The 25,524-nt window shown below is 34.3% G+C and overlaps 3 protein-coding genes across 6 annotated transcripts; 1 reads left to right on the forward strand and 2 right to left on the reverse strand.

The window, feature by feature from the left end:
- Positions 1–227: 227 nt before the first annotated feature.
- LOC131951939 (putative tyrosine carboxypeptidase MATCAP2) lies at positions 228–6,902 on the reverse strand. Of its 2 annotated transcripts, XM_059314408.1 has the most exons (8): positions 6,740–6,902; positions 5,590–5,802; positions 4,984–5,219; positions 4,679–4,829; positions 4,319–4,487; positions 3,924–4,091; positions 3,520–3,800; positions 228–2,278 (listed from the first exon to the last, which is right to left on the reverse strand). In XM_059314408.1, exons 2-8 carry the CDS (start codon positions 5,785–5,787, stop codon positions 2,255–2,257), a joined length of 1,227 nt encoding a protein of 408 aa, XP_059170391.1. In that variant the 5' UTR covers positions 5,788–5,802; positions 6,740–6,902; the 3' UTR covers positions 228–2,254. The 2 variants fall into 2 exon arrangements, with proteins under 2 accessions (XP_059170391.1, XP_059170390.1); XM_059314407.1 differs by having other exon boundaries at positions 228–3,800.
- Positions 6,903–7,153: 251 nt separating this feature from the next.
- LOC131951935 (guided entry of tail-anchored proteins factor 1-like) lies at positions 7,154–11,452 on the forward strand. The gene is made up of 5 exons (XM_059314393.1): positions 7,154–7,285; positions 9,614–9,779; positions 9,987–10,054; positions 10,379–10,493; positions 11,027–11,452. The coding sequence occupies exons 1-5, from the start codon at positions 7,205–7,207 to the stop codon at positions 11,101–11,103; spliced, it is 507 nt and encodes a 168-aa protein (XP_059170376.1). The 5' UTR covers positions 7,154–7,204; the 3' UTR covers positions 11,104–11,452.
- A 217-nt stretch (positions 11,453–11,669) lies between these two features.
- Positions 11,670–25,501, reverse strand: LOC131951932 (lebercilin). 3 transcript variants are annotated; one of them, XM_059314386.1, is made up of 10 exons: positions 25,336–25,501; positions 24,351–24,583; positions 23,455–23,571; positions 17,074–17,243; positions 16,589–16,740; positions 15,381–15,594; positions 14,722–14,859; positions 14,142–14,336; positions 13,529–13,738; positions 11,670–13,300 (listed from the first exon to the last, which is right to left on the reverse strand). In XM_059314386.1, the coding sequence occupies exons 2-10, from the start codon at positions 24,496–24,498 to the stop codon at positions 12,275–12,277; spliced, it is 2,370 nt and encodes a 789-aa protein (XP_059170369.1). In that variant the 5' UTR covers positions 24,499–24,583; positions 25,336–25,501; the 3' UTR covers positions 11,670–12,274. The 3 variants fall into 3 exon arrangements, with proteins under 3 accessions (XP_059170369.1, XP_059170371.1, XP_059170370.1); XM_059314388.1 differs by lacking the exon at positions 23,455–23,571 and having other exon boundaries at positions 25,336–25,500; XM_059314387.1 differs by lacking the exon at positions 25,336–25,501 and having other exon boundaries at positions 23,455–23,642; positions 24,351–24,476.
- Positions 25,502–25,524: the final 23 nt, after the last annotated feature.

Raw genomic sequence — 25,524 nt, forward strand, 5'->3', positions numbered from 1 at the left:
GCACTAAAACTAAATGTAATTTTTTTATTTGAAATCTAAACATTTATACATGTTGCTTTAAAAAAATATGTCTAATAATGTTGATAAAAAGATATTGAATCAAAAAAGTAAAATCTTGTTTAAATCAAGGTAGTTCCTAAATTGCTTAGTAACTATCAATCATGACAGTAGAAAAATGTCTAAACTACCATTACAAATAAATAAAAAACATTTGGCACCAAAAGGAATGTCATTGTCAATAATTTTTAATAATAAACATAAAATTCTTTTTTTTTTTAAAGCTGCACAGTGCAATTATCTTTACTAATGAAAAGTTAAGAAATAAAGAAAAAATATTTACTAATTTTAGGTACTCTGGTATCATGACAGTACAAAAATTATCCAATCCACCGTTACTAATAAATTGATATAAATTGATATATGGCACTAGAATGTCACCTTCATTGAATTTTCCTAGTTTAAATTATTTTCGATCACTCCGCTAAACTAAAAAAAAAACCTGCGTTCAAAGCTAGGAAATAAAAACAAGTAAAAAATAATCTACTTAAATTAAGCAATGTAAAGGATATTGAACTATTTCAATACATTTTGTTCTTCTATATATATAAAAGTAGAGTAAATCTGTTGCTTCAAAAAATATGTGAATGAGAATGTGATATTCAAATAACATAAATAAATAAGACCATCACAAAACTGATGCAAAAACAATAAAAAATAAATTAGCCATTTGTAGTCCGCATGAGTGAATTAAATCATTAACAATTCACACTTGTAAATGCATGTGTTAAATTCAGCCAACTTCATAAATGAGGATTAATAATGTTTGATTAAACAGCCACAAGTGAAAAAACATAAATATCTTAAATTAGATTTGTTTAGTTTTAAAAACTTGGATACTTTGTTTAATGATTTATTCATATATGACAGGAATAAAAATTCCTTTTATAAGTTCACTTACATATTTTAACATACTATGTGAAACTTTAAATGATGTTCAATGACAGAAATCTGTATTTATAAATAATTGTATGAACAAGTCATCTTTAAATGAGACAACCCACATTTGTAATTACTGATAAGAAAAACTGTAAAATGTGAGTAATTTTACCCAGGGCAATAAAATTAAATATAAAATAAACAAACAAAAAATGTATGAGACAGATATTAGCTTTACAATGTTTCAAAGCCTGTTAAAATTGGCTGAAAGACATGGTTTGTTTAGACAGATGTTTATGCCATTAATTTAACAAAATAACTTATTTTAACACCAGACTAGTTTACTGAAAAGGGTTTTTAATAAAATCTGACCAGACTTCTGTAAAGCATTCAATACCATAACAAACATAAGCATCTACAAACCAGGTTCATACATAGACCATTGATAGTACATTTCTCTTGTATTTTCTGGATTTTCTTGTATTGTATGGAATAAAAATGGTCAATTTTGTTATAGAAAGATTGATATCTCCTATAAATATAGCAGTATTTAAAATTGTATCTGATATTCCAAGAAATATTGACATATGAATTAAATTAATAAATTAATTATTTAGAAAGATGTTTAGTTATTATTTCATTACTTGTCCAACAGAATGAATTTAAGATTCAGCATTATTTCAAATATTTAACTGATCTATAATTATAAATGCTAATTCTAAAAATGTTGATTGTTAAATCATGTGGAGGGGAGTAGAATAAATATATATATATGTAAGGTAAATAAGAAAAAGATACATGTATGGAACAAAAGTGCGTTACTTGAGTAATAAAGCTATGGTTAAATGTTGAGTCATTTAGATTAAGGAAGCAATATTTAAAAAAAAACCGTTTGATTTTCTTGAGAAATAAATTTTGGTACATCTTTGTTAAAGATTAGAGATGAAATTTTGTATACGGCAATAGTCAGACTCCTGCTTGTTAATTAATTAAGAGAAAAAATAATATTCTGTCTTAGTTTATAGTTAATCTACACCTATTGCATAAAAACGTGTGGAAGTCCAAAACTATGATATTCTAGGCAAAATCACAAACTATATTTTGATCAGGTTTGGAAAATTATTATAATTAATATAATACACAAATTGCTAAAATTATATTGAAACTTTTGGACACTAAAATACTTCTAAAGTTAATGGCAATGGTTGAAACACACTTGGGTAATTAATAACTTAGATATTTTTGATTAATTGATATTGAAAGGAATTGGTTAAATTGTTACAATTACAATTAAGATTTATGCAAATGAATAAATACCTTATAAAGGCCAGCAACCATGTTTCTGAAATGATTGATTTGCATTTATTTCAAATTGTTAATCTCCTAAGTATTGTAAAGTACATGACTTGTATTAAACACATTTTATAGGATCAATGTCAACAAGTTATCGGATACCAGCAAAATGCATTATATGTTCTCTGTAATAGTCCTCTTGAAAGTTACTTTCTGATAACCAGGAGATTGTATAACAGTTTTTCTTTTAACTTGCATCAACACCTTAACCATGACGTCAAACTGAATCTGATAATGTGAAGCACTGTTGTGATCACATTGGAATAAAACAAAATATAGCTCTCAAGCCATTGAGTTAACATGTACCATAGAAATATTCTAAACATTTGAACACTAGAGTATATAGTTGATGAGTCTGTCATGAAAGACAATGTCATTTTCCTGATTGGATCTTAGTAAATTAGGTGAGTAAAAACAAACATCTGCTGAACAGGTAAATTGTTCATTGTAAATAAAATATTTTTATAATGTTTAAGTCTGAATAAGTTTGCGTATACACATTTTTTTCCTCGCTAATGTGTCTGGCCCATTAGAAAGGATAGGTGTTTCTGGCTGTTGCTGTGTGGACAAACTGAAAATGTTTGGATGATGACCTGAAACATTCACTTTATTCAACGATGAACCCCTACTGAGAAGTGCCGGCAAAGACTCTAAACTTGAATCTTTAAACTGACACAATGGCATGATTGTTTGTGTTACCCCGCCATCACCGAAAGCCCCTTCAACATCACCTTCTTTATTCTCTGGGTTTTTTGCAAGCATTATCTGCCTCATCAGTGATTCCTTATAACCGCTATCATTATTTGACCAAACATGTTCTCGGACAATATTTTGTAAACTTCTAATCCTCTCGTTTAATTGACTGTCCAGCTCAAGAATATCAGAGCAGATTTTTCCAACCAGCTGAACTGTTTTCGAGCTCTCTTCTTTCTTCTTCTCCTCAATTCTGATAATTTGATGACGATTGACAAAGCGTTCAGATAATTTAAAACTTTCAACCATCTCTTCATGTTGCACCTTAGCTGCTTTTTTTTCTTTATCAAATGTTCCATCTTTAACCTTACTATCTGAGGCTGATTTCTTCATATCTCTCAAAACAAGACGAACCTGGCCTTCAGATCTCTTTAAGGTGGTAATTTTAAGTTTCTCTGATCTCATTTTGTTATCATTAGCATCCACGCTCAGTAGTATATCACTTCTTTTCCTAGACAACTTCATTTTTGAGCTCACCTTTTTAGGTTTTCTAATCTTTGGCTTGTCAATGTTATTTAAAAAATTGACATAAATTTGTGGCGGGACTTGTTTAGGGTAGCTCTTGTCTAAACCATTGAGGACTGACATTTGTTTAAGTGTGTTTTTGTAAGCTGTCATATTGTGCATGAATGTCGGGAGACGAATGAAGTCTTTGCGAACAACTCTCTTTATTCTGTCCACTTCATCAATGCAGATTTTCCCAGACATCAACAGGTTAAAGTCTATTTTGTCAATGTTTCTAAGAATTGAAACTGCACCTGCAAAATAATTAAGCAAAACAATTGCATTAAAACATAATGAATTTTTAAATTTTATAATAGTTATAGTAAAACAAAATAATATTATATAAATACTTAAACCAGCATTTAAAAGAAAACAACCTTCAAAATAACATTGATCATTGGCTAAACCTCCCAGGTGATTTGGATCAGACAGGCCTCGCTTAACGCGCATGACTTGCTTCCATCTGTAATCAATATTTGATGTGTAACGACCAATGTGGTCAAACAGTTCTTTAAAGTTATACTCTGCTGATTTGCATACAGTATCTAAAGAAAAAAGAATGATTTTTTAAAAGTTATATTTATTTTATAAATCACTAAGGAAAAATAGATGATACATATATTTTGATGTGTTTTGTGAAGTTTATATATCAATTATTTTTATCTTTCTCATTGTAAATTAATAAAAAAACATTTTTTAAAATAATTAAACATAGACTTCTGTTTTTAAATACTGCTTAAGTATAAACACAGAATATTAGTATCATTCTTACAGTAAGTGAAAGCTGCTCCCCAAAGAAATTTAACTCTTCCTCGTAATGCTGTATTGACTGAAGCCAACCCTTCTTCTGTGCTCTGACTTTCAAAAGAACCCATGTTGCGTAATCCAAACTTAGATCGATCTGAAAACCAGGGCTGGAGCCCATCATTGAACATACGAAACTGCATTGAGTTAATTCTTTTAATAATCAATTTATGTGGATTTCCTGGAATGTTACTAATTTCTAATTTTAGAGACGAAATTTTCTTTTTCTTTATGTAGTTAGATATTGTTCAAAATACTGGATTTTTTTGGTTTATAAAATTACAATTTAAAAAATTAAGGACTAAAAAATAAGTATTTAAAAGGATACAAAATGAGTCCCAATTTCATGGTCCATTAAACAGCAAATTCCACTCTCTCTCATATAGTTATTTTCATCAGAAGAATTGATCCATAATGAATATTTTCTGCGTTCAGGTCTGTTTGCATTAACAACTGGACCACGCCATACCATTTTAGCACTGAAAATACATATTAAAAAAATGATTTCAATACAGAATCCAGTTGAATGATTATTCAAAAACATAAGAATAATTAGTTTCTAATGATTTCTTTTTAGTAGAATCTACATTTTGAGTATTGAAATTCTTTTAATAAATATTTATGGCATAATACCTGCAAGCTAAATTGTCACACCAATGAATTTTGAGAGATTCTGATAAGGCATTTTCTTCAATGTATTGTAACAAAAGTGGTGTTGCTTCCTCTGTATTTATACGAGGACCATAAGCATGTTCTAGATAATTCTCTCCATCTCCATACTGATTCCTAACATGCTCTAAAATATACTCTGCCTCAGACAATAAATCAAATCGAATTTTGTTTTTTGCCTTGTTTGCTAATTCAGTAAGCTGAAAAGCAATATTTAATCAATTTCAATAGATTGAATGAAAAGGTTTGTTTTAAAATTTCAAAACCATCCAATAATACAACCCTAATATTTCCTTTAATATGAGGTTAATATCACAAAAATATTATTAACCTAACTATTTTAAAAGAGTCCATTGTCAGATACTGGTAAGAAAAATATTTTGAAATGAAAAATGTTGTCACTAGTACAGTAAGAAGATTTATATTGAAACTATCTGATTTTTTGTAGCAAAAAGCAATCAAATGTTATTTATTTCACCTTAAAAAATAAGTGGGAGTGACAAACTATAATGATCAATATACATTTTAAGCAACATAAATGATATTATTTGAAACAAAATAAAAGCTCACTTTTGACGGATCCTGCACTTCAAAATTAGGAGATATTCCTGTTCTAATAAATTTAGCCTTCTCTTCAGCTAAATTGATAGGTACCGACAAAGGATGTGATGTTATAACTGTTTCCTCAACTTTAAAAGTCAGGCCTGTATATTTTGGCACATAAGGAAGAACTTTAGAAGATGCTTGGCCTTTTTTCTTTTTGGTCATCTTAGTAACTTTTCACTAGAATAAAATAAATTACGTCAGAATAAAATCAATTAGGCATGTGTGTGTTGCAGTAGAAAGTACATGTTTGCAAATCTTCAGAACATAAACTGAAACTTTAACACAAATCTGGTTTTGAGGTTGAGTCAAGCAAATAATTCCTCTTGACTTGGATAATTAAAAAAAGGCAGCAAGGAGAATAAATCACAAAACAGTATGTATGTGAGAGACCTACCCTCCAGATCTAGAATTGAGTTTTGCACTAATTGACTTAATCGTAGCTAGATCTACCTCTGCTGCAAGCTACTAAAAGTGACTTAAGTCTAAAGACTTATACTGATTATACTGTAGTAAATTTATTAATTTAGGCCCCTAGTAATAGTAATAAAATAAATAGTTATTCAATTATTCGGCAGTATAAATATAGATCTAGTATTAGATCTATATAAAAAAAAAGTAAAAGTAAAAGTTTCCCTTTCATACCTGACGTTCTATGGGGCAAGTGAAATAGAGTTCACTTGTTTCTGTGACCTCGACATATGAAGAGATAGTGTGGTCAGCACTATGCCCAGCCACCTTTACTCTCCCTAATGTGAGTTAGGTACCCATCAGAGTTGGGTGGACTCAGGGACAGTCTGCTGACTTGAACCCGTTTTCGAACTCGAGACTTACGGGTTAGTAGTCCAGCTCTCTACCGCTAGACCACTCTCTCCGTCCCTTAGATCTATATATAATAATATATATAGTATATAGTTCTAGTATAACTTATAAATATTCAGTACTATTCAGACAATCTGTCAATCTGAACTTCAACTTTTTATTTTAAACTTGTCTTAGCTCTTACTTTTATCTTAGTCTCTTATTAACTACTCTTAGTCTTAACTAAAGTATTAACACTAAAACGTAAAACAGACAACAGTAACACGATTATTTTATTTATTAAAGGATATTTTACCCATTAGATTCAGGTAGATTATAATTATATAGATCTATGGATTCTATGTAGACATAGATCTATATCTATATATATATATATAATAATCCATATATATTTAAAGGCCACTTGATCTGCTTCTCAAATTTGTTATTAAAAATCATTTACACCATGATTAATCATTCAAACTAACGGTTGCTAAGGTCATTAAAAATAATAATAGCTATTTATTTACAAAACAAACAACTGCAATAACAAAATTAAGAAGTGGATATCTAAATTACATTTTTTAAAATTCTAAAATAAGCATTATAGTGCATTATAATATTGTTAATCGAAAAAGTTACATTTTAATGTAGTGAAATTTTAAATTAAACTATTAATATTTGATACACAATCCGAGCACGGAGAGTTTTTTATGCTGACATCGACAAACTATAAAACAAGATTCGAGAAATCTAATGAAAAGAAAAAAAACAACCGAAAATGTATCTTATGTTTTTTGTGTTTCTCCTAGAACTAATATTTGCTTTTATGCCGTTATTCGTCGGGGAAATAACTAAACTGGTAAGTAGATCTAAATTCATCATCATCATTATCATTCCTTTGTGGTCTGTGCCCAGCTGCTTTCGCCTCCTCTTCAACCGTTCTTCTCCATGTCCATGTCTTCCTCGGCCGGCCCACCCTCCTTTTTCCTTGGGGATTCCAGTCTCTAAAGCAGGGGTCTCCAAACTACGGCCCGCGGGCCGGATGCGGCCCGCGAGGTCCTCTCATCCGGCCCGCTAAGATCTTTTTGTCTACGGAAAAAACTTTTGTTAGTGATGGCTGAAGAACTTTACACAGAAAAAATCAAAGACATGCCTGGAAGAAACTGGCCCCCGAACTGAAATTTGATAGTTAATGCGGCCCTCGGACTGAAAAGTTTGGAGACCCATGCTCAAAAGCATGCCTTGCGATGTTTTCTTTTTCCTTTCTTAATGTGTGTCCGATCCATCCCCATTTTCGGGCCTTGACATCTGTCTCTATTGGCTGTTGCTTTAAAGTTCCCCACAGGTCTTTGTTTGATATTTTGCCTGGCCATCTTATTTTAAGTATTTAGTATAAATCTATGTCGCAAGCATTTGTTTACAAATTCCTGTAGCTTATCAGTATTTGTCTTCATGACCCTCCAAGTCTCCGAGCCATAGAGCAGCACTGCCTTGACATTTGAGTTGAAAATCCCAATTTTGCTCCGGAGTGACAGGGCCGTGGACCTCCACATCGGGCGCAGTGAGTTGAAGGCACATCTAGCCTTGTTGATACATTGATACGACATTTTTTGTCCTTGTCTGCTCCCCCGTCCTTATTGATCACTCTTCCCAGATATGTGAATGTGTTTGTTTCACGTAAATCTTCTCCATTTAGCTGTATGGGCAGGTCCAGGCTGTTATTGATTCTGATGACCTCTGTTTTATTTTTATTTATTTTTAGTCCAACTTTGGAGGCTTCTTCAGATAGCCGATTTAGTTTGGCTTGCGTATGTTGATGCTTGTGAGATAGTAGGCAGATGTCATCGGCAAAATCAAGATCCTCCAGCCTTTTGGTGAAACTCCACTGGATTCCTGTGTTGTTTTTTGTGGTTTTCAGCATGATCCAGTCGATTACCATCAAGAATATCATTGGCGATAGCATACATCCCTGTCTGACTCCCGTCGTCACCGTGAATGGTTTTGTTAGTTTTCCCTTGTGTATTACCTGACAAGTGGAGTCTTCATATAGTTTCTGTGTGATAGATATAAATTTTTTGGGTATTCCATAGTGGCTCATTAACTTCCAGATAGCATCTCTATTCACATTGTCAAACGCCTTTTCAAAGTCGACAAAAGTCATGTATAAGGGGGATTGCCACTCAGGGGAGTGTTCGATAATGATGCAATGTGGTCAGTACATGACCTGTCGTGACAAAAACCAGCTTGTTCTTGTCTCAGCTTTTTGTCCAAGGCATCTCTAAGTCTCTCTAGGATGATTCTTGTCAGCACCTTACTTGGGACTGAAAGAAGCATTATCCCTCTCCAGTTGTTGCATTGTGTCAGGTCTCCCTTCTTTGGCAGTTTTATCAGGTATCCCAGTTTCCAGTCAGATGGGATTATCTCTTCTTCCCAAATCTGCTTAAGTAGAAGATCTAGATTAGTATGATACAATATCATACGACCTACTTTAATACCGAATTCGAGTAAATTGAGGGGTCTTGATAAAATGCGAGACGTGAAAGGGCGAGGCAGTAGAGTGTAGAGTAGGGCCGGTGGCGGTAGGGTGCCAACACGGCCTGACAGTGAAAGTGCCACTTGCCATTTTCGTGTTGCATTTTACCCCCACCCAATTGAGAGCTTGGGGGGTAAATTTCGCTGATATCTGCAAAACATTTACTGCATCCAAATTCCAACGTGCTGAAGATTTACATAAACCTTCATGGGTGTTGGTAAAATGCGAAATGTCGAGTCGGTTAATTACTAATAAAATAACTACTAGTAGAGTAGTAGAAGTACTATTTACTAGTAATAATGACGAGAAGGATGCGAAAACTTCTGGTCACATGACATTTTTGTCTCACATTTTACCTCAACCCGATACTTATGATGGGTAGGGGTAAAATGTGAAGATGTATGTGAAAATTGAAAATTATACTGCACCCGATTTACAATGAACTTTGATACAGACTTCATCAAAAATGTTTTGTTTGTATTGTTATAGCTTTTGATTTTTCCATCGCTAGAAGTGCTGATGATTTATCAACTTCCTTTTGTGTCAACTTTGAATACCATACGCCATGCGTCATATTGCTGAATGATAAACATTCAAATATTATTGTTACTTCCAAAATATTTGAGTTTTAAACTCATTTAATATTTATTTCAGCTATCACGGCTAATTTATAGTGTAACCAATGAAGAGATGAACACAAGAGCAGAAATAAAGGATTTAAAAGATAAACAAGCTGGTATTAGTGTTACTGATGACTTTGCCAGTTATGCAAGGATCCAAAGAAAGGTTGACAAACTTTTACTTGTGATTAAAGAAAAAGGTAATTGATTCAACATAAAAAGCAACTATATACTCAAAAAAATAATACTCTTAGGCTGCTGAGTAAATGTAAATATAGAGGCTTACATATTTCAATCCAAATTTATTAATCAGCATTATTGGAATAAAAGTTTTTTAAAATGTGGTATAAAAAAACATAAAAAAATGTTTTATACATTATACTGAAATAGTGTGCTCTATTTGACAGGAAATGAAAGGAAGCAGCAAATCACTTACTTACGAATGGGAATTACAATTGGTATTTACTGCTTACATGTGAGTGGAGATCTTTTTAATTTTGTCTTGCTGATCTGTGAACAGTTTTGATTACCCTAGCAAATAGGCCAACAAATCAAGTGGAATTAACCTGGTTAAATGAACTAGTTCTAACATGAGAAATCAGTTTAATCCTGTTAGTCTAAGACAGAATAATCATAACAACATAAGGGGTTAGTTTAAACTGTTAGTTAAGGAATAGAGTTAAACCACCATATAATTCTGTCTCTTTAAAGAAATGGAGCTTACACTACAGAACAAAATCACTCCAGGTCTATCAATATATGTATTGTTTAGACCAATTTTTTGTTTGTTTAATCCTAGGTTATCATACTGCTTACTTTTATGATCTTTCTTCGAAATGAACCTCTGATGTTGGTTGAATCATCTTGGTTTGCACCATTTGGAAAAATAGTTGCATTTCCAACAGGTATTCCTGGTAAGTATATTTAGCAATCTATCAATATAAAAAATAAATGTCTATTTATTTGTCTTTTTATGCATTACTATACCTTTCACCTGATTGCCTTGAAACTTTGAAAAGTTGACTTGTCAGGCTTCTACAATTGATGACTAAACCTAACTAGGCGTTGAGCCCCTGCAATAGTGTAACCAGTGGCTCCCAAGACATGGAAGGTGGTTGCCATAAACTCAATGCTTTCATACAGCATGCCTTAGGGTGGTAGTGTGGACAAAGCTGTGCCAGAAAAACTAATATCCAAGAAATATAGTGCTGGTCTTATTTATATTTAAATAATACATATTTAGAAAACAGTGTTACACTTCTATAAATACACAATTAGTAACATGTTGATGAAGCCCTTATAAAATGTTTCAACACTCTGGTAAAAAGAACTAAATCTTATGTACGCTAGTTTATCATATTTGGTAGTTCCAAGTATTAAATATAACTAGTTGAGTTTTAATTATCATCATATCAGTTATATTTATAATGTAAAAATATCTTGACAGGATCTGTAGGGCTTGGCTGCTGGATGCTAGTATCAAACACAGTTATTTCCAGGTTCAGGACGTTAATTGGCATCTGAACAAATTCTTAGGCAGACTCAACTTTTGGATGGAATGAACTTTGAATGTAGAGTAACATTCTCAATGTAATTTGTAAATATTTATTGCACTGATCTGCCACATTTCAGTTTTATGCTATGTGTGTGAAATTGTTTAAGGTTTATTTAGCATGACTGTCTTGTTATGTAAATATAAAATATGGTTTAAAAAATTAATTGCTGGTAATTTTAATCTCTGTAAGTATAAATATATGACTATTTCAAGACTATTGTTCAGTTTTAATAAAATCATTGAAATACTGTCATTGTTTTATTTGCTGTAATAGCTGAAATGGCTCGTGTTGAAATGCCCTGATAAATACAGCACTAACTAAAACAAAGATGCTTAAAACAATAAAAGCAAGCTAATTAGTGTAATAATTTATTTTCATGTGAATATGTGACATTTGAACATTTATTTTACTGCCTGAAGTAGTGAAAACCAGCTGTATTATTACTAGTTTAGATTGACTAAAGACAACTGCTAATTACAAATCAATGAGAGAATAATATGCCCTAACAAAACAAATTCATTATTAATAACAGGAAAAAAACAGCATGGTTAAAAAAATTCCACTTTACCTTAAGGTCAAAAATGTATGAAATTTTTGTTGAAACACCCCCCCCCCCCCCATATTTGTGTGTATTTATTTATTGTAATCAGTTTAAATAAAAAATAAATTAACTTAATTGCATTACAAAGCTAAACAATGTCAAAACATTTCTTGTGAAATAAAGAGGCATTTATAAAATAAAATTGTATGAAATTAAAGTCATATTGGATGTATTAAAATGTATATGACTTTAGAATATAATATATAATTTAACACAGTCAGTAGCTATCCTGACTTATCTCAATAGCTACCCTGACATTTTAAAAAGTAAACTATTCATTTTAAAATCAAGTAAAACAATGTTATGATTCAGTGACATTTAAAAAAAAACTGGACAGTAACAGAACCTTTAGATTAAAAAATATGGAATAGGTTTGATCACAGATTGTCTGTTTTGAATACCACATGAAGACATTCTTTATTATTAATAAATATTAGGCAAACATTTGGAATCTTGTATTACAATTTAAAATAAAGTATATATCTATGGACAATTATCACACAGTTTTTGGTATTGCTAAGTGAATATAAAATACTCATTATAAAACCACTTCTTCAATTTCATCGTCAAAGTTGCTGACGGCTGTCACTGAAGGCTTTGAGGAAAAAGTGTTTACATTCTGTTGTCGTTGTCTTTTCGGCAAAACTTTGTTGGTAGATGCAACGTCATCATCCACTATTGCTGCCCCTCCACCATATAGGGCAGTTTTCTTCTCAGATTCAAAAACAGATTTGTTGCTTTTGCTATTTTTTGGTGGTGCATCCCAGGGGAATGTGGTGTTGGAGCTAGTTTTTTCTACCTTATTGTTGGGAGAGTCACTCAGTAAAAATGGGTCATCTGTGTGCTTGGATGTTTTTGTGGCCGTGGCCTGAGGACCAAATAAGTTTTCAAGAAGGTTGGTTGATTTTTTATCAGCTTTTGTCGTGGAGTTGGAAGTGGAAACTGGTTTAAAAGGTGAGTCGTCGTCATCAAAAAGAGATGGCTGCTTCGTTTTTGTGTTGCCACCAATTTTAGGTGGACCAAATGATGGCTGGTAACCTGCGCTGTCATTTGAAGGCCGTCGCTTCTGGTGTTGTAAATAAGGCACTGAGACATCCTCGTGGGCAGGTTTGCCTTTGTGTAGATTGTTGATGGGTTTGGTGAAAGAATACTCTTTCGGATCCCCCCGCTTAGTGGGGCTGCTCAAACCACTTCCATTTTGGAAGTTATCCTTGGGTTTCATAACAGGAGAGGCAGGCGTGAAAGGGTCATTGCTCTGTTCGTTCATAGAATTCAATTTCCTAAGCAGCTCATCCTTTTTTCTTCTTTCCTCTATCAACATTGGATCGTTTTCCAGCCTTTCTTTCTCCATTTGCAGTTTCCTCTCTTGTTCAGCTTTCTCTGCCTCCCTCTTTTCTTTTTCCAGTCTCTGCCTTTCCTGCTCCTCTTTAGCCAACCTAGATTTTTCCTCTTGTTTACGTCTTTCTTTTTCTTCTTTGTCTTTCCTTTCATTCTCCTCACGTTCTTTTCTCTCTTTTTCCTCTTTCTTCTTGTTGTTTTCATGCAATTGTCTTTTTTCTAATTCCTGTAAAAAAATGTATGTAAGTTTTAAAATTTATTTCCACAAAAAAAAAAAAATCCATTAAAAATTATTAACCATGCGCCTTATGATAATGTTGTTTATAATAAAGTTGCAAAGCCAAATAAAACTTAAATTTGATTGGATAATTATCAAACAAATTAGCTAAATAATTAAAGATGTACTTTTTATAAATTTTTTGTTTCATGTAGCGGTAGTAATTTTTAATCCTACCTTTTTCTTTCTCTCTAATTCCTCCTTCTCCTGCTTCTCCCTATTCTCTCTATCTCGCCACTTCTTATCCTCTTCTTCTCTCCTTGACTTATCTTCCTCCACTTCTCTGTCAGGGTTGTAATAGGATTCTTCTGATGGAGAAGTTGCATCTTTCTCTTTCATTTCTTCTTCCCACTGTTTTCTTTTCTTTCTCTCTTGTTCAGCTTTCAACTAGTCAGTTTTAAACACAACAGATTTAACACCATCAAACACAAATTTCCATTTAAAAATAACACTAATTTCAAGAATTTTTAAGACATGCTTTCATGTTAGTTTTTACTTTTTCACAAGTGGTCAACAATTTAATGTTTATGTTCTGCATGTACCCAGAAAGTTACAAATAAACCAACCAATTTAAACATTGTTAAAGTACCTATTCCTGCTTTAAAAAGAACAACTTAAAGCAATAAACTAATTAAACACAAAATGTTACTCTTCTGTTTGGTAAACTACTTAAAGTTTTTTTAAAGATAAAAACAATAACCTAAGTATAATTAAAACCAGGCATCTCATAAATGCCATCCCCTTCCCTGATGAAAAATGCCTCAAAGAAACACTGATTAAAACTAGCTACCTCTTTTTGTTTCATCACCTCAGCCCGCCTCTTCTCTGCATAGAACTTGGCTTTATCTCGTGGGGTCAACTCAGTGAGGGAGGTGGCCTTTTTCTTTGGCTTTCTCGAGGGGGAATTATCTGGCGAGTTGTCCATTGAGGAGTGAGTTGGTCGATTGCTATAAATATTTTTCATTTCAAGAGCTCTTTCTTTATCCTAGAGAAAAAAAAGTTATTTTAATTTTAACCAAGACATTTAAAACACTCAGGGAAATCAGTAATTGAACTAGGTTAGATAAATAAAATGTCATATGTAAAAAAAAGTATATTCTGGTAGCATGATATAATAAACATACAAAGATTTGAAAAGCAATTCTTCTGGAAAATCATTCTAAATTAACAAAAAATTACCACTCGCAGATATAGTTATAAAAATGTATATCTGCCAAAATAATAAGTTTATATAGAATAATATCTACCGATGATGATGAGATTACACTGATGCATATCAATAACTATGCTGAGTAAATATATTTAGAAGTAAATCTACAGATAAAATCATATCATTAGAACAGTGTATCTAGTCATTTAAATTCAATCACCTTCAGCTGGTTTTCCAGTTGTAAATTTTTCTCTGAAAGCTCGTCCAACTGCTTTTTCATGTCTTTCTGTCTGGCCACCTCAATCCCCAGCTCATGTCTGTGGTTTTTCTTCAGGGCTTCCAGATGTCGAGTTAGTTCCTTAAAATTGCAAAAATTCAATACAACAAGTGCATCTTATGGACTATAGGCCTGATTCTTAGTATGGGAAAGGGGGTTATAAGTCTATTCTTTTTTTCTCCACAGTATGGCATGATCTAGATATCAAAAGATAATTTCTTTTATTTCTCCATATGAAATAATATTCATAAGAAAAAGGAAATTTTTTTTACAACAGTATGGGAAAAAAAGATAATGATGTAGACACTACAGTAAGGGATGATCTAGATATCAAAAGATAATTTCTTTTATTTTTCCGTATGGAATAATATACATAAGAAAAAGGAAATTATTTTTACAACAGTATGGGGAAAAAAGATAATGATGTAGACACTACAGTAAGGGATGATCTAGATATCAAAAGATTATTTCTTTTATTTCTCCGTTTGGAATAATATACATAGGGGAAAAAAAAAAGGAAATTTTTTTTTCACAACAGTATGGGGGAAAAAAGATAATGAACTAGACACTGCAGGATGTTAGGTAAATTATTTTAAGCTGACCTTGATCTTCATATCTTTCTCTTCCACGTCCAGCTCAGCTTTTGTAAGTTTGCGACTCAGCTCGTCGCGCTGCATCAGCTCCTTCTCCTCACACATCTCCTTGTATTTGTTCATCTTCTTCTTGACTCTCTCCAGCTCATCTTCAGCGTCACGCAGGTAGCGATCAGACTTATCAAACTTCTCCTTCAGCTTCCTATTTTGCTCTCGCAATGACCTATAGAAGCAAATATTCAAACACTGCAATGACCTATAGAAGCAAATATTCAAACACTGCAATGACCTATAGAAGCAAATATTCAAACACTGCAATGACCTATAGAAGCTAATATTCAAACACTGCAATGACCTATAGAAGCAAATATTCAAACTGTAAACACTGCAATGACCTATAGAATCAAATATTCAAACACTGCAATGACCTATAGAAGCAAATATTCAAACGCTATCTTATATGACAAACTATACACTGCTACTGTAGAACTAATTCATCCATCTTGATGTTAGGCTTTTTTGGAGATATAATATTTTGTTCTAAATCAGCCAAAGAACAAGGCACACAAAAAATGTAGTTTTATCTTCTACCGGGGATGGTGTGACCTGGTGGTAGAGAGCTAGGCTGCTAAACCGAGAATTTCGAGTTCAAATACTGGTTCAAGTTAGCAGAATGTCCCTGAGTCCACCCAGCTCTGATGGGTACCTAACTTGTTAGGGAAAGCAAAGGCGGCTAGGCATAGTGCTGACCCAACTATCCCTTCATATGCCGAGGTCCTTGAAACAGATGAACTATTTCATCTACCCCATGTGTTTTGCACAAGGACGTGAAAAGATGATGATATCTTCTTACCATTATTACCCACTGATTCTATTTAATTCTACTTAGTAAATAGTTCTCTAATAAGAAAAATAAAAAAATAACAAAGGGATGGAACAGACTTGTACTGGTGGAGCTACACAAAACAAATGTAAATCAGGAAACCAAATTTATAAATTGAGCAAAAATTTCGACAACTGAGAACAATTATTTCAAGTTAAACAGTTGATAGTCCAAATAGCTTGTCATTAAAAAAATGTTTCCCCATCATCAGCGCCGTTATGGCAAGTCATATAAAGTGGCCTTGAAACACAGGTGATGCAAAACAGGAAACTATGCTAACCTGTTAACATCAAAAGCATAAGCAACAAAAACATCAAAAATACAATAGTGTTACCTTATTTCATTGTTATGTTTTTCCAATATACTGGGCAGATCATTTTCTTTCTCTTCAATTTGTTTGATAGCTTTTTCCTGTCTAAATTGCATTCTTTTGTACAGTTTGTTCTCTTGCTCCAAGTCTCGAATTTGTATTTTCATTTCCTCAACCTACAGAAAAACACACATTAAATTCAAATTTATTCTGGATATTAAGTTAATGCAAGCTACATGGATTTATTTCATCATCTCAACCTACAGAAAAACTCATTAAACTACATAATATATTCTGAGGTTATACTTTAACACTAAAATGTTTTTAATCAAATTAATAAAAAAGATTAGCTTGCATTTAAGGTGCCTTAATTAATAAATATATCTTAATTTATCCTTAAGTTTCCAAAAGTAATAAGACCTTTATTTTATATTATTAAAATAAGTTTCATCTATTTTAACAACTCAAAGATTTGAGCAAAGTTTAATTGAAGTTCAGATTTAATGTACCTTGTTCCTGAGTTCGTTAATTTTATTGCGGCTGGCAGACAGCACTCTGGCTGTGACGGAGTCATGACCTTTCTTCATGTCAGCTGGCTCGCTGGATCGGCTGTTCCCCCGTCGTTTAGCTCCCCTTCCTCTCCCTCGTCCCCCACCATACACTTTCCCCTTGCCTCGAACTGTGAAATTTTTATTAAACATTTTGAGGGTGTGCAAAATATTCATATTTTCTTATTTGAAAAATCATCATTGTTCTTTTTGTTATAGAAATTTGAATAGACTTTTAAAACAAAATTAGAATCAATCTATGCGCAGTAACCTAATGCAATTGGAAATTTTAAAAAATGGGATTTAATCGAGAAGGAAAAAAAATTGATTATGTGGTACGGAAAATATGCCTTTGAGTAAATTTAGAATCTCTTAGCAACTGTGTGAAGCAAAAAGAAATCCATTTAGCAGTTATAATGAAATATTAGAATCCGTTAAAAAATAATTAATTAGCATGTTATAAATAGTAATGGTTATAACGAGCTGTTAAAAAACAATGCATCAATAACTGTCATTTAAAATAACAATCAGGTAAGATGGCAGTTTGGTGTAACGACAGGTATAATGACAGGTGTAAAAGTTAAAGCATCAATGTTAGTGTGCTGAGGTGTCACAACAGTGTTGATAGATGTAATGTTACATTATGTGATGTCATAACAGTGTTGATAGATGTAATGTTACATTATGTGATGTCACAACTGTGTTGATAGATGTAATGTTACATTATGTGATGTCACAACTGTGTTGATAGATGTAATGTTACATTATGTGATGTCACAACTGTGTTGATAAATGTAGTGTTACATTATGTGATGTCACAACTGTGTTGATAGATGTAATGTTACATTATGTGATGTCACAACTGTGTTGATAGATGTAATGTTACATTATGTGATGTCACAACTGTGTTGATAGATGTAATGTTACATTATGTGATGTCACAACAGTGTTGATAGATGTAATGTTACATTATGTGATGTCACAACTGTGTTGATAGATGTAATGTTACATCATGTGATGTCACAACTGTGTTGATAGATGTAGTGTTACATTATGTGGTGTCACAACTGTGTTGATAGATGTAATGTGACATTATCACATCCTGGTGTGTGATGTCAAGACATCATGACAGCCAGGTAGGATGTAATACTATTGTTGTTATTTGTCATGTCAGGTGTGAGTAACACAGTACAGATCTACGTTGATGTCACAAGATCACAGGTAAGTGTGGGTCACAACATCGCCTATAGTCAAGTGTGATTAGAGGTGAGTGGATGTCACCTACCTACTCACAGACGTTCTAGGTTCTACTAGCATCCAAGGTAACAAGTAAGAGGTCAGACTAGGTTAATTCACTTCTAACCTGAACTCTAAACCCATCCCCGTAGGTTTCAGTATTAACACATAACACCTAAGGATACAGCTTCGTTTAAAACATTTCATTTATCAACTTACTAAGTGTAAAAATCACCTCACAGTGGTTGTGGTTGAGGAAATTGTTTACGTTGATCTGCTATTTGTTAAGTGCAATGGGTGAATATATTCAGTTTTCAATCAGTCTTTAAAACAACGATCGTTTTGTACGACTATTTTAATTTTATTTTATACAGGGGAGGTAACTCTAGTCATTTAGTTTATTTTCTCAAAACTCCGACACAACGAGACACAGTCAGTAGTTAATTAATTCCAAGTGCGAACACACAGCTACCTCAACCAATGCGCATGAATATGTACGGTAACGTTGTGTGCATAACACATTTACTCCCCCTTTGTTTTTTTCTATCCCACGCGTGGCCGTATCACAATAGAACTGTTCAATCATTTAACAAAGGGAAGGAACTCACAACAGGCCAAGGTTATAGATAACTTCCCTTTTTATGGATACAATACATGCATGACTGCTCCCTGCTTAATAATTCATTACTGCTTAGTTACAGGGATCTAGCTACGACAAATACGTTTGTTTATGAACCTCGCGTGTTTTAAATTCACTCAACCGTATGGATGCCCATCCAATAAGCATGTTGGTTTAAACAAAACTCATACGGGATATCAAAAGTAAACGAAATTAAATCATCCAACCTTTTCCCGATCACCGTATAGGTTTTTTTCACTGTTACCAGTGTTATACCTTTATTCTTAACATTCTACAACAAACTTTGTGGGACGTAAGACGTAGTGTTAAAACTACCCATTGCCATTGCTGTAGTTTTAGATACAAGTGTGCCACATTGGCGCTATTACTGACCAATGAACAGTGTCGTAACACGTCTACCGTCTACACACGAAGGCGCATCGGCAGAAATAAATTTTAAAAAATTGTGTCATAACACATAGGCTGTGTGTTAGAAAAAAAACCCACCACACAATGTTGTTATTCTATGAGCACATTTTAGCGGTATAGCTACACACTTAGCAACTTGGCAGACTCGCGAATTTTTCCTCTCGCTGTAACCGTCCCACCAAACCCAACTGGGAGATGAATTCTGGGTAGCGTAGCAAAAATAAAAATCGGGGCGTGTCATGATTTCATTTTAACCTCACAATAAATAGGCATACATGCCACATAAGATTATAAATTAAAATGTTCTAATCGACACTTACAAAAAAGAATATCATCAATAACTGACAATACATGTTCAATTGTCGAGCCAGGTTGTGGGGCGATTGAAAATTTTTTGCCAGGAGATATCACGTGATTAGCCATTTACAAAAAAAATCTAACATCTACACAGTGGACAAAAATATAAATGTTTGTTTCAACCTCACCCCCCCCCCTCCACGGCACCCACAACCAACCTCTAGTCCACAAACTCAACCCCTTGGCCACAGCCCCCACCCACTCCTCTAGTCTCCAACACCTTGACCACAGTCACCACGCCCTACCTCCACAGTCCCCAAAACCAACCTTAACCACAGCCCCCACCCACCACCCCCTCCACAGCATCCAACAGCACCCCACTGCCACAACCTCCACAGCACCTCACTGCCACAACCTCCATACCACAATGTTACAAACCCAACCCCTTGACCACAGCCACAACAATCACCACCACAGACCCCCCCCCCCCCCCCCCCCCCCACCACCACTCAACACTTCACACCCCAATCTCTTGACCACAGCCCCCAACCCTTCTTGACCTAATTCCCAACAACCACCGCCACAGACCCCAGCCCCTTGACCCCAGCCCCCACCTCCACACTCCCCAACCATCAAGGCATACTAGAGGCTACATAGTAATCCTGGTCACAAGACATCAACAATACGCGGCGTGGCAACCATAATATTATAATAGTGGTTTCTGTTTCGTCATGGGGGGGGGGGGAAGGAAAGGGAGTGCTGTATACGTGATCGGAGGTGGGAGTGCCCCCCCCCCCCCCTGAAAGAGACACTGCCACAGGCACACCGTGTGGTCGTTCAAAAATAGCGTCACGCTATTTTTATCCAGTATCGTCACACATCGTTACGAAATCATAAATCTTCTCCATTTCCCTCACAGATGAGTGACGTCATTCACGGGCAACCCCCCCCCCCCGGTGCTACACTAGTAGAGAGGTAACCTTTCCAAAGCTTCCCTAGGGTTTTGTTTTTGTTTTTAATATTTGATCACGTGAAGAAGGGGTGTCACGTGACCACATCTTGAGCTATGGCAACGGTTGATGCCGATACTCCCCCGTTTATCTCTTCATTGTTCCCCTTTATCGATTTAACGGTTTGTCGTGAACGGCGTCGTTATTAGCTCAGATCGGATCGATGTATCCACAGGCTCTAACACAGTGATTTACAATACCTCGATGGTCAGCAAGACATAACAATAGGGGGAGGAGGAAGGAGATCCTATGTCATCCGCAGTGTTTCTTCCAGACTATTTTCTCCGGGGGGGGGGGGGGTGCAGTTCATATTTTCGGGGCGGGGGGGGGGGGGGGGAGGGGGGCGAACTACATTCCCCCAACCCTCCCCCCAGCCACACGTCATAAAATGAGACCCGCCTCCGAACAAACACAAAGACATCACAACCCCCTTAGTCCATCGCTACAATGTTTGTTCACTTGTATACATTGACAATGGCAGTTTCTTTCCCAGGTATCTCTTCGACCCCCCCCCCCCCCCCTCCCCACCTTGAGTACATCCACTGACGACCCCCCCCCCAACAAAATTGAAATATACAAATATTTTTATAGAAAAAATATATACTTTACCCAGTGTTCCCCCCTCCAAATCCACCCAGAAATTTTAAGCGGTCCCCCTCCCCCTCAAAAATGTGTGAAAGAAACCCTGTACATTGGGCACACAGAAAACTGAAATCATTGCCAGTACAAAATCAAGTAGGCAGAGGTCAAAGTTCACTAATTTGATAGTAAAATTTCTCTTGTTTGTACACAGCATATTAAATGAAAAGTTAATGACCAAAAAACATAAACACAGAATGAGGTCTGCAGTCAGCTTTAATAATTTGTTTTAAAACCTGGTGAAGGACTACTAGATCTACATTATATTTCTTACTCATTACAAAAAATTAGTTCCCTTCTCCTATACTCCAGTAACGGCCCTTTGACTATATGCTATTGATTAATTAGCCTAAAAATATATTTACATGATATGGGCAGGTTGTTTTTACAGGGGAGTAACTCTATCTGTCACAGTTGGATAATAATTATAGACAATTAAAGGAACAACATGGTTAATAATACCTGATCATCTATTCTAATTAGGCTGTTGATTTAGCATTTTTAATATAATTAATTTCTAACTGAATTTTGTCAATCAAGGTGAGGGTGTCAACTGTGCCCAGAGCCGGCGTTAGGGGGTGGCGAACGGGGCGGTCGCCATAGGCCCCGCGCTTGAAGGGGCCCCGCGCTTCAGCAATGTCATTGTTATCTGAATTAGTTTGTAAACTTAAAAAAATTGTTGCTGAATTCAATTGGGAAAAACTAAATGGTCGAATGCCGACGTTGTTGATTGTTATAACTGAGGCCACGGTTGATGTTGGTGAGTTATCACCCACCTGAACTGGGACAGGCCGTAATTCGATACAAAAATAGTGTCACACCTCCCCTTTGTGTAGGGTACGGTCGCCTGGCATTTGACCTGAGCTGACTGGAGATGGCGGTCGAGAATTAGCCCACGACGTAAAGAGATACCCTATTGTATGCGGACCCATGAAGACGTCCTTTTAGTGAGCAGACGGGATGTCTGCAGTAGACAGTTAGTGACCTGATGAACTCTAGTCCTGATTTTCTTGTTGTAGATGTCATATAATGTCGTATATGTACAGTGTTTCATCCAGATTTTTTCCCCCGGGGGGGGGGGGGGGGGGGGGGGGGAAAGGGGCACTTGAAATTTTCGGGGGTGGGGGGTAGATTTTCTTCGGGGGGGGGGGGGGGGGGGCGGACACTGTTAAAAGTATATATTTTCTATATAAATTATATAAATTTCATTTCGTTTTCGAGGGGGGGGGGGTCCCCCCCGACGAGATGCCTGGAAGAAACTCTATATGTAGACCGGTATAACAAAATTAACATTCACTTGCGTGCAGAGGGGTGGGAGGAGGGCGACGAGGGGGGGCGCCTTAGGATCTATATCAGGCGGCATTAAACAGAGTGATTTATTATTTTTTGGAAGAAAGTTAAAACTGTTGTTATGTTGTGTCACCATAAGGATTCACCCGTTCAATAATTAAGACAATACAATTTTTGGTTTTAAAATATTGTATGAATTCTAAACAAATTTTGAAGTCTATACTGTTTTGATACATCAGACCGAGTTCGCTGTATTGTAAACTTTATTTTCCTAATTATTCGGCACGTGATTAAATTTTCTTAAGTGATTTGGTATGAATTACATAACTGTCAAAAGTGATTTAATATCTTAGCAAAGGAAAAAAAAAAAAACTACGAACATTGGGTTAATACATGGGAGAGATAAAAATCTGTTATTATAGTGGAAAGTTTGACATTAGCTTATAAACTCCAAAACATTTGTGTTATTATGTGTACATCACATTATATAGGCCCTTATACACACATATATATATATATATATATATATATATATATATATATATATAATGGAAAGGCCCCGCGCGGATGGTTGGCCCTAGGCCCCGCGTATTCCTAACGCCGGCTCTGACTGTGCCCCCATGTAATGTGGGAGGTTAGGTTGGATATGTGTAAGAGAGAGAGAGAGAATGTGTAGGGCATGTTCAAGAACAGTCAGCTGAATTTCAATCTTCAGTGTTACATAAGAAACTTGTTCAAGATCCAAGCAAAATTTGATAACAGGGAAATAAATCAGAAAAAAAAACAAACCATGAAAGTTAATACAAAATCCTTCAACTTTACCAGTGACAGCATTTTTCATTGGACACAAAGTATCAGTAGTCTGGGCGTTGAGGCTTGTAAGAATATTTGGCATGGCTAGAGTGTTACTATTGTTCCTCTCTTCCTGTGCCTCGCCATCTTTTGAATCAAACAAATCCTCTGTTCCAGACTTCTCCATACCAATTTCCTACCACATCAATTTCTCACCACTGTGTTCCAATCAAAATTTACTGGCACAACATTTCCAATAGTATATCTTGTGCAACAAGTGATGTGAATCAAAAACTTATGTTGGTTTGATACCAACACAAAATAATGGGACATGTTGATTACCCAAATGTATGAAATAATAAGTTCAAACACCACTTTTTTTTTTACAAGATATTAGGGACAATCAACAACTAAATTGTAATTTTTCTAAATTGAAAGCTTCCTAATTTGCAAGCCTTTCAATATTTGATATGATAATGAGTATCACACATAAAACACCATTGATTAAATGCTTTTTCATAAGTGTGAGATTCTTTATACTACCACACTTAGAAAAATTCTCTTAAACACAACAAAATAGTCTATAATTTTACATTAAATAAAACCATGCATCACAGTGCTATGTTTTAAAAGGCTAATCAAGTGAAGCTTGTATACAGAGTAATTAGCATACACAATTAAGAAATTCTTTTGCTTGGATACCAAAATAGTACTAAGACTTAAGTGATTGTAAAAAAAAAAACCAATGATATCATTTATATAGGAGGATATGACTCTTGGAAACCTCCATACATTAATAGTGGAACTAGAAGAAATGTTTTTGAGATAATACTGTAGCTTACATAATTATCTAAATTCAAAATAATTCTGGAAATGATGAAACTATGGTGTTGACTGTTTTAAAAAGTAAATAGGCATATACTTACATCTGTCTTGGTAGTACTGATGATGGGCACTTCTTCTTGATGAGGATTCTTTCTGGGGTGTTGGTGTTCTTTGGTCTTCATCACTTGCAAAGTCATCACTGTATTTGTCATCTTCTTTATCGCGTCTATGAGTATACTGAGCACTCATTTTTCAATGATTGTCAAAAAAAATAAATCTTTTCAATCTTGTCAACTTTTGAAAAGGCTCCTTAAGTTAAGCTGATGCCCATTTCCTGAAAAAAAACAACAACATACAGAAATATATTACCCACAATATTGGATATTGTGGTTAGGTGATAATCTTACTAATCTGTCAAAATTCAAAACTAGGCAATTGATAAAATACTTTTTAAAATGAATTTAGAATAAAGAGTCAATTTAGAATGCTACTTGTTGACAAGCCAAACCTAAGTATTAGTCCTTCGCTCACTCCCTAGGATGCAATAAATTTGTATTAGTATTTAGATCTACTATCTACAATACAGTCTTTCAAATGTGTGAAAAAAAAACCCTACTAAAATTCAGTTTAAAAAATAATAACTTTTTAAACCTTAAACACTTTCTAAGTTACCACACTGCTTTCCCCTAATATTCCTAGATCTAATAATCACAAGACAGAGTGCCAGGGCAGGAGTGATGCCATTTATTTTAATTTAATTTTGTTTAATTTAAAAGTACAACCCATAACAACTTGAAATTAATAAACAGAAATGTAGATTCTTAGGTAAAACCAAGAAATAATGTAAGATATAATTTAAATAGGGCCTAGTCAATACATATTAAATAGTAAATATAGTAGGCCTACTGAAATATTTAAAATAGCTATTTTTTACTAATACTAATGTCTATTTCACTATTTTTATTGCTAGTCTAGGAAAAAGAATCTAGATCTAGATCTAATTAATTAAAAAATAATTTTAAATATAATAGGGTTATTTTTAAGATTCTAATATAAAAAAATAAAACTTAAATAAGTCTTAATTACCCATTCCAATACGATAAATGAGCTCTGTACTTTACTACTTTTCTTATATAATTGCACAAAACATAGCCGGTGAAAATGAAATAAAATCAGGTATGCAGAAAACAGGCAGTATGAAAATTGTTTACTTGCCCCAGCAACAAGAATACTATTTACACTTTGTAGAAAACGTCATAGATTTATGCGTTCAAT

Source organism: Physella acuta, unplaced genomic scaffold, assembly GCF_028476545.2.
Source record: "Physella acuta isolate Inbredline_101_S28 unplaced genomic scaffold, ASM2847654v3 ptg000839l, whole genome shotgun sequence".
In the NCBI taxonomy this organism is placed as follows: Eukaryota; Metazoa; Mollusca; class Gastropoda; family Physidae; genus Physella; species Physella acuta.

What these genes read in the sequence shown, in the direction of transcription:
- LOC131951932 (XM_059314386.1), bottom strand. Translation starts at nt 24,498, where the DNA reads ATGAGTGCTCAGTATACTCATAGACGCGATAAAGAAGATGACAAATAC. An exon ending in AGGTGATGAAACAAAAAGAG is followed by an intron (nt 13,739 to 14,141) that starts GTAGCTAGTTTT and finishes AAAACTGACTAG; the next exon opens with TTGAAAGCTGAACAAGAGAG. An exon ending in AATTAGAGAGAAAGAAAAAG is followed by an intron (nt 13,301 to 13,528) that starts GTAGGATTAAAA and finishes ATTTTTTTACAG; the next exon opens with GAATTAGAAAAAAGACAATT.
- LOC131951935 (XM_059314393.1), top strand. Translation starts at nt 7,205, where the DNA reads ATGTATCTTATGTTTTTTGTGTTTCTCCTAGAACTAATATTTGCTTTT. An exon ending in ACTTGTGATTAAAGAAAAAG is followed by an intron (nt 9,780 to 9,986) that starts GTAATTGATTCA and finishes TCTATTTGACAG; the next exon opens with GAAATGAAAGGAAGCAGCAA. An exon ending in TTGGTATTTACTGCTTACAT is followed by an intron (nt 10,055 to 10,378) that starts GTGAGTGGAGAT and finishes GTTTAATCCTAG; the next exon opens with GTTATCATACTGCTTACTTT.
- LOC131951939 (XM_059314407.1), bottom strand. Translation starts at nt 5,787, where the DNA reads ATGACCAAAAAGAAAAAAGGCCAAGCATCTTCTAAAGTTCTTCCTTAT. An exon ending in AAGTGCAGGATCCGTCAAAA is followed by an intron (nt 5,220 to 5,589) that starts GTGAGCTTTTAT and finishes ATTGCTTTTCAG; the next exon opens with CTTACTGAATTAGCAAACAA. An exon ending in TGTGACAATTTAGCTTGCAG is followed by an intron (nt 4,830 to 4,983) that starts GTATTATGCCAT and finishes ATGTATTTTCAG; the next exon opens with TGCTAAAATGGTATGGCGTG.